The 14,218-nt window shown below is 35.4% G+C and overlaps 1 protein-coding gene across 1 annotated transcript in view; it reads right to left on the bottom strand.

Moving 5' to 3' along the window:
- The window catches only part of LOC119794887 (receptor tyrosine-protein kinase erbB-4-like), a 385,459-nt gene that overhangs the window by 120,337 nt on the left and 250,904 nt on the right, over positions 1-14,218 (bottom strand). Inside the window, exon 5 of the mRNA XM_038302633.1 lies at positions 1,073-1,204. Within this exon, the coding sequence (XP_038158561.1) occupies positions 1,073-1,204 (132 nt within the window). The remainder of the gene's footprint in view (positions 1-1,072; positions 1,205-14,218) is intronic.

The raw sequence follows: 14,218 nt of genomic DNA, 5'->3' as shown, positions 1-14,218 counted from the left end.
CAGAGATTAGTTGAAGGGCATGTACCCTAAGGTTTGCAATTGCAATATACTCCATTACATTTACACAATAATCTACACGACCCTAACTTACTAACTTACCCTACATTCTGTCCCTGACCTCTCAGCTTATTTATTCGATCTTCATTATTATTTTTTTATTCACAAAAACTGAGACTTTCACTCATAAGATGTATTGACTGTATGCCAATATTATATTTTAAACTGGTGCTCTATATTTATAAATAACCTTTGAAGGAAAATGGCTGCTACATTTTTATGGTAAGTTGTTAAAAGGATGATATGTTTTAAAGATTTTATTGGCAAAACAGTTTAAAACTATTATGTGTTGCCCACATCACAATCATGCACTGTTTTGTACATATAGTCATTTGACAAACTATATAAGGCTTGAAGAGCTATGAACACTTCTGCAAATAAGTGTGTTCGATGAGTTCACAAGGAAGCGATTGATTAAATGAATTGGTCACTAACTTTTTACTTAGAGACATGACTATTAAATCTAAAAAGCAGATTAAACTACAGTACTGAACTTTTCTACATATATTTAAAATTGAATGAAATAGTTTTGGTCTAAATACACAACATATCGAAAATAAGCTGGTGGTTTGTAGAGTTCTAAAACAGCAATTCAGACATCTGGTCAACACTCCAGATACTGCATTAGGTAAATAGCTAGAAGCCGTGTCTGTACCAGCAGCACAACATGTGTTCCCTTTCCGACTAAAGTCTAGAAGAAATCATGAGGAAAAATATGATACATCTGGTTATGTTAAATGATTTTAACAATCCATAACCAAAGGTGTCAGTTTTAAATCAATGCAGCTTTCTGTGAAGCACAAGCACTGGAGTATAATTATAAAACTGTGGCTATATTATGCATCCTGCAGTGTAAATCAATGTAACTGTATTAATGTGGGATATTGGTCTGAAAAAACCCCCAAAACAAACTTTTATATTATGAAACCTTTAGCACTGCAGAAACTAGGATGTACCTCAGTTGCTTTACTGTTTCTTATCTTCTTTTAGATGGTCTGCTTGGTCTTTTACTTACACGTGACACTGCTGTTAGTAGGCACCACTATAGGATGGTGCCTGGGATACTTGACAATGTCCTGCCAGTGGATTGTGTCTGCATGGCAGAGGAACTTGTTCTGATCAATATAGACGCCTCCGTTGAGAATCTCTGTGGAAAAAAGAAAGAGGATAGTCAATTGAGGCTTTTAAGGACTCTCAGCATATTTTGAGTAAAACATGGCTTTTATTTACTCAGATGTAGATGACAGGCTACAATAAACCAAAAATAATTTGCAGACTTAAGCCCCAGCACTGTTAGTCACATTTCATTAACTCTCAGTTCAAAGGAACTTTTCATTGTTATTGGATGGGAATTTGACTATTTTAACCTTGGATGGCCTGCTTAGTATATGAACAACTGGGAGAGAGAAAAAGAAAAAGCAAAATCATCAGACAATGGTGTTATAGAAATGTTTTGTTGGTGGAAGGAGACTTTTGCAATTTTCAGTGTCAGTGAGGAGCATGAAGTCAGAGGAGAGGAGAGACAAAAGGTGCAAGCAGTTTCCAAACTGAAAACAGCAATTTCTATCATTGACGAATAACATAAATCTAAAGATATAATTAAAGTTTTTCTTTACAGGGGTCAATATCAGCCACATAAATGGCATATTAAAAACTGTTGACACGCTTTTGAAATTTTAAAGTTAAGGTAAGATCTGTTCAATTTATGGTAAGACAGAGAATAATAATATTTATGTATGTATGTATGACAGCCAATATTGCTTAACACTAACGTAAATAGTTAAAATCCCATTGGCAGGTTTTTGTGACTTTAGCGTCTCTCACACATCATGTGATGGCTCCTAATATAGATAGGGACAAGTCAAAACAGAAAAGCTGCTTAAAGGTCATTTATAGCTGTAAGAAAAAAACAATGATTGAATAATCTGTTACAAAAAATAATGATAGTGCTTAGTGAAAATCTAAAAAAAATAAATAAATAAATATATATATATATATATATATATATATATATATATATATATATATATATATATATATATATATATATATATAAATATATATATATATATATATATATATATATATATATATATATATATATATATATATATATATATATATATATATATATATATATATATATATATATATATATATATATATATATATATATATATATATATATATATATATATATATATATATATATATATATATATACAGGTGCTGGTCATAAAATTAGAATATCATGAAAAAGTAGATTGATTTCAGTAATTCCATTTAAAAAGTGAAACTTGTATATTATATTCATACATTACATACAAACTCATATATTTCAGATGTTTATTTTGTTTAATTTTGATGATTACAAATGACAACAAATGAAAATCTCAAATTCATCATATCAGAAAATTAGAATATTGTGAAAAGGTTCAAAATTGATGGCCCCTGGTGCCACACTCTAATCAGCTAATTAACTCAAACCACCTGCAAAAGCCTTTAAATGGTCTTTCAGTCTAGTTCTATAGGCTACACAATCATGGGGAAGACTGCTGACTTGACAGTTGTCCAAAAGACGACCATCGACACCTTGCACAAGGAGGGCAAGAAATAAAAGGTCATCGCTAAAGAGGCTGGCTGTTCACAGAGCTCAGTGTCCAAGCACATTAATAGAGAGGCGAAGGGAAGGAAAAGATGTGGTCGAAAAAAGTGTACAAGCAAGAGAGATAACCGCACCCTGGAGAGGATTGTGAAACAAAACCCATTCAAAAATGTGGGGGAGATTCACAAAGAGTGGACTGCAGCTGGAGTGAGTGCTTCAAGAACCACCACACACAGACGTATGAAAGACATGGGTTTCTGCTGTCGCATTCCTTGTGTCAAGCCACTCTTGAACCACAGACAGCGTCAGAAGCGTCTTGCCTGGGCTAAAGAGAAACAGGACTGGACTGCTGGTGAGTGGTCCAAAGTCATGTTCTCTGATGAAAGTAAATTTTGCATTTCCTTTGGAAATCAAGGTCCCAGAGTCTGGAGGAAAAGAAGAGAGGCACTTCATCCACGTTGCTTGAAGTCCAGTGTAAAGTTTCCACAGTCAGTGATGGTTTGGGGTGCCATGTCATCTGCTGGTGTTGGTCCATTGTGTTATCTGAGGTCCAGGGTCAACGCAGCCACATACCAGGAAGTTTTAGAGCACTTTATGCTTCCTGCAGCTGACTAACTTTTTGGAGATGCAGATTTCATTTTCCAACAGGACTTGGCACCTGCACACAGTGCCAAAGCTACCAGTACCTGGTTGAAGGACCATGGTATCCCTGTTCTTAATTGGCCAGCAAACTCTCCTGACCTTAACCCCATAGAAAATCTATGGGGTATTGTGAAGAAGAAGATGCAATACACCAGACCCAACAATTCAGAAGAGCTAAAAGCCACTATTAGAGCAACCTGGGCTATCATAACACCTGAGCAGTGCCACAGACTGATCGACTCCATGCCACGCCGCATTGCTGCAGTAATACAGGCCAAAGGAGGCCCAACTAAATACTGAGTGCTGTACATGCTCATACTTTTCATGTTCATACTTTTCAGTTGGCCAACATTTCTATAAATCCTTTGTTTTTATTGGTCTTCAGTAATATTCTAATTTTCTGATATGATGAATTTGAGATTTTCATTTGTTGTCATTTGTAATCATCAAAATTAAACAAAATAAACATCTGAAATATATGAGTTTGTATGTAATGTATGAATATAATATACAAGTTTCACTTTTTAAATGGAATTACTGAAATCCATCTACTTTTTCATGATATTCTAATTTTAATGACCAGCACCTGTATGTATATATATATATATATATATATATATATATATATATATATATATATATATATATATATATATATATATATATATATATATATATATAAATATATATATATAAATATATATATATATATATAAATATATATATATATATATATATTTATATATATATATATATATATATATATATATATATCAATTTATTATTATATTTTTTTGTTTTAAACTTAATTGATTGCAACATGAATTGAAATATCTTGTAATGTGACTTTTACATCTGGAGTTGACCAAAACAAGTCAGTAAAATAAAATATATGCTGAAAACGAGACTTCATGTATTTTTATGGCATTTCTCTGCCTTTAACTTTGTAAATTAAATAGGTTTTTAGTAATGCCAAAAGAGAGAAGTCCATAATTTTGGACTGTGCCTTTGAAGGTCATTGTTTTTTTTTTTTGTGTGGCTTTTTTATGTTCTTGTTTTTATTTGCGTTGAATAAATTCAAATCTTGTTTCATTCAGAAAACGTAGACATGGATCTCATTTGTAGGTTTAACAAATAAATTAGAATCATCTCAAATCTGAATCAGATAGTTTAAGATTAAAAAGAATTAGGATCACAGATTACAACATCTAATTAAATTAAAATCTCTAATTAGCGCTTCTATAGATTTAGAGATGGTTGTTATTATAAAGTCAGAAGAAACTTTCTCATTATTATATTCTGCAAGATGCTATAAGCAAACATAATAAACTATCCTCCACTCAATTCCATCTGGGATTAAAACCCTAGTAAGAAGTCTGTAAAAAGCACATTTTATTAAAGTAGTGATGCCGACATAATATGCAGTGCTTTATCAAAGCAGGCATTGTCAGATTTAGGGGAGGGATTGATTACTTGGGTGTAAATGCACATTAAAACTAGCTCCTTTATCGATACAGATTGTGGTTTAAATCATTGTTGTGCTGTAATTTAGGACAGCATTATTCTAAACTTTTAGACCAGTCAGAAAAAACAGAAAAGGGAAAAAATTTTCAAGAAGATTGCAGAAAACAGCATAGAGACAGATGGTGAATAAGAAACACAAAGTAAAGCCCAATAGCAGATTTGCATTATTTACAGAGCTTATGTGTTCTCTATCTCCACACAAACAGATTACTAACATAGGGCTAAAACCAATGAGACCCATAATCTTACTTAAGGTACCCTGCCAGCACCACACAGTACTGGCCAAATACAATACTGTCTCACAAAACCTTGATTAAATGACGCTCATTGGAATAGGTGCTATTGGTACAGTTCCATAGGTCTTCATCTCCTAAGTTCAGAGCTAATCCACTACATTTGCATCGGTGTTATTAAAATAAATAATTCTGCTTCCCATTACGGGAGGGATATATCTCATCTTTAAAGATATCACGTTGCAAAATCAAATTGTTCTCACAATAGGATGTAGCTGGAAAAGAAAACGATGAAAACCAACAAAAAACAAAGCCAATTTGTTATTATGTCAAGCTACCAGCAGGAATTTACCATCTTAGTTCAAGTTCAAGCAAAGGCTCTACATCATCCAAGAATTACAACAATTATTTTCTGGCATGTTTCTTGAAAACAGAAGCCAAAATATGACAAATGCTGTTGTAAAAATTCCAAAGCTACATGTGGTCATGCATGATGAGAACAGAAATCAAAGATTTCTGTTCACGCACAGTCTGACCAATATCTTATAAATACTTCAAATTAGATATTTACAATTTTATGGCTAGGGTTAACTTTCCTTAATGAACTAATTTTTTTTAATAATGTAAATAGAAAGTATTTATATATTTTTTGTTGTGTTTTTATTATTTACATATTTTTTATGATTTACATAAATCTCATATTCTGGTTCAACTGCCTTAACTGGTTAAGTGCAATGATAGTAGAGTGGAAATGTATAGTTTTGAAATGCATATGAATCCAATGTATTTTAAAAAAAAATGGATGAAAAAGCAACAGGAAACAGAATGTCCCTCATTCTCCCTGGAATGATATGCATAGGGTAGGTTGTCTCATGCATCATCAAGTGGAGGGGAATGATCCCACCATAAAACTATTTGTCTGCAGATCCCTTTTCATGGTACTGAGAGTGACATCAGCATTTAACCCCTAATCCATAATTTAGCAGCAGGTAGGCTGCAAAATGAATAAGGATCACTAATAACAAACTATAGGTTAAAAAGTAACAGAGGTCATAGATCTCCCACCTCCAAAATAAACCCTGAAGTTTTGCTACACTCAATATCTCTGGAAGGGCATAGTGCTCTCTAGAGAAACCAAGCTCCCGTGGCTGTATATGTGATAAATAACTGTGATTTCTAGAAATATTAAGTGTCTTCAAAAATCCTATGAGACCATTGCATCTACATTTTGCACAAGGTGCCCTTTGGTAAGTTCATAGTCCAACAATCATGCCTTGAAAAGCGGCTGAGAGCAAATTATTTATCAACTACTCTATATGTATAAAGAATCTGCAGCCATGCTTTGGTGATTAATTCACACTAAAATATGAAATCCATTTAAATCTATTTTTTCAACTGTTCACTTCTGTAATTTTTCTAAAAATTACAGACGCAAATTAATATCATTATTAATTATCTTGACTCATTGGCTTTACAAAATATTTCTGGGGAATTTGTTTTAAACTGTCAAGGGTGTACCCCGCCTCTCGCCTGTCGACAGCAGGAGGTAGGCACCAGCACCCCTCGCCACCCCAGCCTCCAAACATTTGGGTGTTTATATATATATATATATATATATATATATATATATATATAATGTATGTTAGGTTAGGTTAGGTATGTTATTTTACTGTAATGTCTCATTTTAACTATGTATACCGTTTTTATTATACGGTTTTGTTTTAACTATGAATTTTGTAGCACTTTGAGATTTTTTTTAAATGTAAAGTGCAATACAAATAAAATGTATTATTATTATTATATATATATATATATATATATATATATATATATATATATATATATATATATATATATATATATATATGGCCGAATGGCAGCAAAATCCCCTGCAACTTTGGCCTTCTCATGGGAGTGCATATTTTTTTACTTTGACTCCACCCTTTCATTGAATTACAGGAGATAGCTCTTGTCTTTAGATCTTAATGTCGACAAATCATGACAGAAAGAATGTTTTTGATATTTAAAAAGGAACTGTAGGCGACTAACCAGGGACCAATCAAGGAAAGTAGGGATTTTTTTAATGGCTACTATAATTTATATATATATATATATATATATATATATATATATATATATATATATATATATATATATATATATATATATATATATATATATATATATATATATATATATATATATAAAACTGTTTTTCTCACCCCTCGTGGGGTGGTATGTGCCATCCTCAAGCTCAGGTCCTCTACCAGAGCCCTGGGAGTTTGAGGATTCTGCGCAGTATCTTAGCTGTTCCTGGGACTGTGCTCTTCTGAGCAGAGACCTCTGATGTTTTACCTTGAATCTGCTGTAGCCACTCTCCCAGTTTGGGGGTCACAGCCCCCAGTGCTCCAATTACCACTGGCACCATTGCTGCTCTTACTTTCCACATCTTTTCTAGCTCCTCCTTCAGTTCTTGGTATTTCTCAAGCTTCTCGTGTTCTTTCTTCTTGATGTTGCTGTCGCTTGGGATTGCCACATCTATCACTACTGCCTTCTTCTGCTGTTTGTCGATCAACACAATGTCTGGTTGGTTAGCCATCACCTGTTTGTCAGTCTGGATCTTGAAGACCCATAGGATCTTAGCTCGGTCATTCTCAACTACCTTAGGAGGTGTCTTCCATTTTGACCTTGGGACTTCCAGCCCATACTCATGGCAAATGTTCCTGTACACTATGACAGCTACCTGGTTGTGGCGTTCCATGTATGCACTTCCTGCCTGCTTTTTACACCCTGCTGTTATGTGCTGTATTTTTTCAGAGGCATCTTTGCACAGTCTGCATCGGGGGTCCCGCCTGGTGTGGTAGACCCCGGCCTCTATTGATCTTGTACTGAGTGCCTGTTCTTGTGCTGCCATGATTAGTGCATCTGTGCTGTCCTTCAGTCCAGCCTTTTCCAGCCACTGGTAGGATCTCTGATATCAGCCATTTCTTCTATTTGTCTGTGGTAAACGCCGTGCAGTGGCTTGTTACTCCATGATGGTTCTCCTTCCTCTTTCTTGTCCTCACTTTCGGTTTTCTCCTGCCTGAGGTATTCGGCAAGCCATTTGTCTTTGGGGGCTATCTTCCTGATGTACTCCTGGATCTTAGTTATTTTATCCTGGACAGTGATCTTGAAACTCACTAGCCCTCGGCCTCCCTTGCTACGCTTGGTATACAGTCTCAGGGTGTTGGATTTGGGGTGGAACCCTCCATGCATTGTGAGGAGCTTTCTTGTCTTGATGTCAGTAGCCTCTATCTCCTTTTTTGGCCAGTTTATTATACCAGCTGGGTATCTGATGACTGGCAGGACATATGTGTTGATTGCTTGTATCTTGTTTTTCCCATTCAGCTGACTTTTCAGGACCTGCCTTACTCTTTGTAGGTATTTAGCTGTGGCAGTCTTTCTTGCTATCTCCTCATGGTTTCCGTTAGCCTGTGGCACCCCAAAGTATTTGTAGCTGTCCTCAACATCTGTAATGTGGCCTTCTGGTAGTTCAACCCCTTTGGTTCTGATCATCTTCCCTCTCTTTGAGACCATGCGACCGCACTTGACCAGTCCGAATGACATCCCAATGTCGTTGCTGTAGATCCTGGTAGTGTGGATCAGTGAGTCGATGTCTCGCTCACTCCTGGCATACAGCTTGATGTCATCCATGTAGAGGAGGTGACTGATGATTGTTCCACTTCGGAATTGGTATCCGTTTCCAGTCTTTGTGATGATCTGGCTGAGGAGGTTCAGGCCTATGCAGAGCAGCAGCGGGGATAGTGCATCGCCCTGGTATATGCCGCACTTGATGGTGACTTGCGCTATTGGCTTTGCATTGGCTTCCAGACTTGTTTTCCACAGCTTCTTTGAGTTCTTGATGAAGGCTATTAGAGTCCTGTTGATCTTGTACATTTCCAAGCATTCCAGTATCCATGTATGTGGCATTGAGTCGTAGGCTTTCTTATAGTCAATCCAGGCACAGATTTGTCTGCCTGGTCTTACAGTCTCGAGTGACAGCTCTATCCACTAGTAGCTGGTGCTCCTCTGGTGTTACTGCCTATTCCCTTATATATATATATATATATATATATATATATATATATATATATATATATATATATGGTTATACTACTCTGCTTACTCAGTATACAATAAAAGGCTAAAATCCCATAATTGGTGAAATCTTAAAGATTTGATAAAACGCCCTGGTTAGTTACCTCAGTTAGTGACAGTACAACCTGCTATTCTGAAATCCCCTCTATTCTTCTACCTTTTTCCCAGTTCTCAGTTCCAGAACATCTGATGTTTGGCTTTAAGATGTACATTGATTTCTAATATCACATAGATGATCATTTGAATTTAATTATATAAAACTCACAAATTCAAAGTGAATGTCAATAGGCAATTATTTTCAGTATAATATTTTTATAGTGTATGTTTATTGCAGTACAGGGTGAATTATGATGAGGAGGGCCAATAAAAAACAGTGAAGGAGAAAACCCCATATTAATATCTGTGAGACTCAATTAGTGTGGAAAATAATCAATGATTGTACTGTAGCTCATCAGACATAAAACACACAGCTATCTTATGCAAGCATTGGATGTTTATCAAGAGCCAGTATTGGAGGGTGTTATTATGAAAAAACATGTTCTCAAGATGGACTTTGATAGAGAAGCATTTTTACCAGAATTAAAAAGACTAGGGTTGTTTACTAAATCTATGACTGTAACACTCAAGGCATGATTGTTAATTTTGGTACCAGCAGTCTTCATAGGTAGCAAATGCCATTCCGAGAATAGAAGTAACGCTCATGCAGCATAGATGTCAGGAAAAATTCAAATATGTATTCACCACTGTAAAGGAAAATACCTGTTTTTAGAGTAGGTTTGCAACTAACAATTTTTTTTGCTTATCGCTTAAGCTGTGCATTTTTTTTTTCGATTAATCGATTATTATCGGATGGCAAAATTTTCTTTAAATTCCAAAGACAACATTTTTTAAAATCTTAAATGCAAAAAATGTATATATTTCTTTACATTTTGGTCAAAATTACTGCTCTAAGTGGATTGCTCAGCTAAAGGCATTTTTTAAAGTCTCTATACTCCAGTTAACGGTTAATCGGTTACTAAATTAGCTGATCAGATGTCAATAATCAATAAATCACAATTAGTCAGATTAATTGTTTCAGCCCTAGTTTAGAGATACTTTATGGAAACACCTTGCTTGATTATCAGCCATTTGATTAGTTATCAGAATAATGTTAAAATATTTAAAGGACTAGAATAAATACCAACATATATTATTTTTTTTTTTTATGTAGGCTGACAAAAAATACCAAAACACACAGGATGAAAAGGAATCAGTGAGAATACTCATAATAATCTGATTAGTGCGACTGAACAGATAAGGCACCAGAAATGACTGAGCCTTGAAATTCTACTGGTCTGGAGCAGGCTAGCTGCACAGCATAAATCTCTATGACAACCTATGCTTTATGGCTTTTATAAAACCAAATGAAGGCTTAACTAAGCAAGGATATCCAGAAAATTTCAGCTTAATCCCTTGTCTTGGTTTTGTGAAATACGAATCAAAATCCAGACTTTCTTTCCCATCACTTGTGTAAAGATATGGAGTCTGCCAAGTTTGTCAGTCACATTAAGAAAAAACAAAGACTGAGCTTAAAATACCCATAATTATGTATGATATGATTGGTGATTCTGTGCATATATTTTCATCTTTCAGAGACCCCTGGGAAATCTGTAATCATGAACAATCTCTGACTTGAGTGTTATTACTACTATACAGGGTACTATACAGAATAATGATGCAAAACACATGAACAAATCAAAGAAATAAAACATGTTGATCATTGTAATTAAGATATATGTCCATCTATGTGAAGAGATGATAATTTTAAATTTTGCAATTATGTTTAAAAGTGTTTTACCTGCTGTATATTGCGTCTAAAAAAAACACCTTACAGTATTCTGTTCAACAAATCATTTGCACAGTCAATAAAAAAAGAGACTTAAAACATTTGGAAGATATGAAAACAGACAATTACATTAGAAAGGTAAGATACAATCCAAAGGACAAAGACTGGTCCTCTTATGCTCAAGCAGTAAATTAAGGAATCAATGTTGAGTGTATTCATTTAATCTCACACTGTTTTAACATGGTTTTGGGTTCGTAAAGCTATCATTCCAGCAGGATAATAGAGGAAAATAAGAAAGTGCAGATAGATGTGAATGTATCCAATCAACTAAATGGTTAGGCACTGCTCCAGCTGGACCATATAGTGGAGATGGATAGCTCAAGGTATTGATAGGCTGCACTCAAGAGTCAGACCAGCACCACTGCCAATTTCTGTAAAAATACTGTAAACATGCTCAAACAAAAATTCACCCTGACATATTCCTTGGGGCTTCCTAGTAATGAGGGTCTCATTAAAAAACATGCCTTAAGCATCAATTAAATTACTAGTTTGCTTCATCTGTAGGTCTGTAACCAGGGGGATAGTAATTTTAATTCCTACCGAAGAGCTGAGGAAATGTGGGCAGATAATGTCAACAAGACCTGGCTATCCCTCTGCAACTCATATTATTACAAACTGATTTTAAAACATAATAAGAACAGGAGGTTCATTGCAACCTTTCACAGTTAAAACAATGAAAAAGCAGTGCTTACCTCTAAGGTAACGCTTGAAAAAACAGCTTGAGAAAGTATAAAGTTGTTGCTGGATGACTGAATTGTGAGTGCTGGCCTAGTGGTTAGGGTATAGAGTTTGGAATCCTGAGGTTGTGAGTTCAAAACACACTCCCACAGACTGCCACTCTGGGTCCCTGAACATAGACCCTTAACCTCACACTGATCCCCGGGCGCCACAAATGGCAGCTCACTGCTCCCCTAGGGGATGGGTTAAATGCAGAGATGGAATTTCATTGCGCTGTACTTGTGAGAGTGTAATGACAATAAAATGCTGAAAAAAGAAAAAAAAAAAGCCATTTTTACTGGGTTGGTACTGTGATCTATTCTGTATGTTTTACTTGGGTAGTAGTTCACGCAGTACTAACATTTGGATTTTAGACTTTTGGTGCCTCAAAACAAACAATGGCTGCATATGTTAGTTGAGTGTATTGATGCTAAAGATTTAGAAGTGGAAATTAAGCTTAAGCACAAATTCAATCTGGAAGACTCTGATCAACATCACCTGGATCACCTGCTGGAGCCCTACCTCCAAACCTCAGCCAATCAGCCACACGACCACACTCCTCACAAAGCCAATCGGTTTGCAAGGTCTCCTTGTTTAAGCGTCAATACTGATGTCCCTCCTGCTCACCAGCAGTCTCTCTACCCAAATCCACCCCTTCTCCTCCCCAAGAAGTGAATCTCGGGACAGGCTTTGTCTAATTCATCCTGGGTTTAGTCCACGTTGAGTATGCTGGAATAGAACAGCGTCAATAGTGAGTGAATCTGTTTATGGTTAGAACACACAAGACCTATTCCTGCATTATTCTTATATTATCCTTATAGACTCACAGCAAATTGATCATATCAGCTGATCAAGTGGATAAACTTTCACTATCGTAACTTTAAGATAGTAGTACTGAAGTTTTTAACTATCATAGAAAGGCTCACCAACCACCAGCTGTGAAAAGGTGGAGGTAATATCATATAATAACCATCCCTTTGAAGTGTTTTGAAGGTGTTCAGGCCTTCACATTCTAATATAATTTTTTTTTTTTTTTGTTTTTGGGTTTTTTTTACAACCACCCAACAATCTGACATCTGGTAGCTTCAAGTAAGGGAAGCATTTGTCCCAATAATGTAGATTAATTTGCTTCTGAGAACATTTGCTTCATCCTAATTATACAAAACAATGTGCACAACTATATTCTTAACTGTTATTTATAAATGCTTGCATATTAAAAAGAGAAAATATTACTCAATTCAAACAAAAGCCTTTTACAAATACAGCACTGATAAACTTCAAAAGAAAAGTTTTTTAGATACTTTATTTTCCCTTTCCAGTTTCGTCAATCACTGTTGTTTGAGCGGGTTGGGTGCTTTAGGTACAGCAAGATAGCAGATCCCCAACTTTGCTCAATAGCTAGCTCCTAGCCATGATCTGCTTCTGTACAGCTTCATCTTTATCCTCTGTTTTCGAGTGTATATTTAGAAGGGATACATCAAAGTACATATATTTCAAATCAAATAAAATGTGTTATGCATATACAAATTATTTATTTTTGCCAGTCGATTATAATTCCAACAAAAATCTGTCCTTCTATGTTCCAGTTCAAATTGAGTTTTGATTATTTATACAGCTTTACTGAATTAAAAGTTCAAATAGAAAACCACATACTTATAGATTCTCCTTTGATAGAATGTAAAAAATTAAACACATCAAAAGTGAAAAAAAATTGCAGCATTTTGTTGTTTATAGCATGGATTACTTACTTACTTACTTAATGCTGATGTAACATTAGTAACATTCGCAGTTTGCCATGGTTCATTTACCATTGTTTCCTGGTCTCTTGCACAGCAGGTAAAAAGTTACTAAAATGGCAACAACTACTGACTATCTGCAGGTGGGTTCCTAATTGCTGGAATTGCCCCTTTTGTTGGAATAAAGATGGGAGCAGTGTTTGCAAGGCAGGTAAATGTTAACCTCCTCCCAGTATTTATGTCAACACGGGAGAAGGACTAAAATCACAATTTGTGGAGCATGCATCCTTGTGGATTTATTTGGTTTGAAAAAAGTGTCTACATGAAAAACAAGGCCTTTTTTAACTCTCAATTTTCCAACAAGTTATAAGTGAGGCCAACATACATGTTTAAAAAGAAAAGTGCAGATTTATGGGCGCTGACTCCTTTTAAAAAGCAATTCACCACATTGTTTGGCATTAAAGCTGCTCACATATATCATTTAGAAAATGTGCCTGGGACCAGGGAACATGTGGGGTGGGTGGGTGTTTGGATGTGTGTGTGTGTGTGGGTGGGTATTGCTTATATTTGTGGGACCATTTTTTGGGACCAGTATGACCATTATCATTCTGCATTGTGGTGACGGACTACTCCTCGTCGGGACCAATGCCTGGTCCCCATGCCAGTGCCTGGTCCCCATGTA

This window comes from Cyprinodon tularosa, unplaced genomic scaffold, assembly GCF_016077235.1.
Source record: "Cyprinodon tularosa strain WSP-4 unplaced genomic scaffold, ASM1607723v1 ctg496, whole genome shotgun sequence".
Taxonomy (NCBI): domain Eukaryota; kingdom Metazoa; phylum Chordata; class Actinopteri; order Cyprinodontiformes; family Cyprinodontidae; genus Cyprinodon; species Cyprinodon tularosa.
This window is presented reverse-complemented; position numbering and strand designations above follow the sequence as displayed.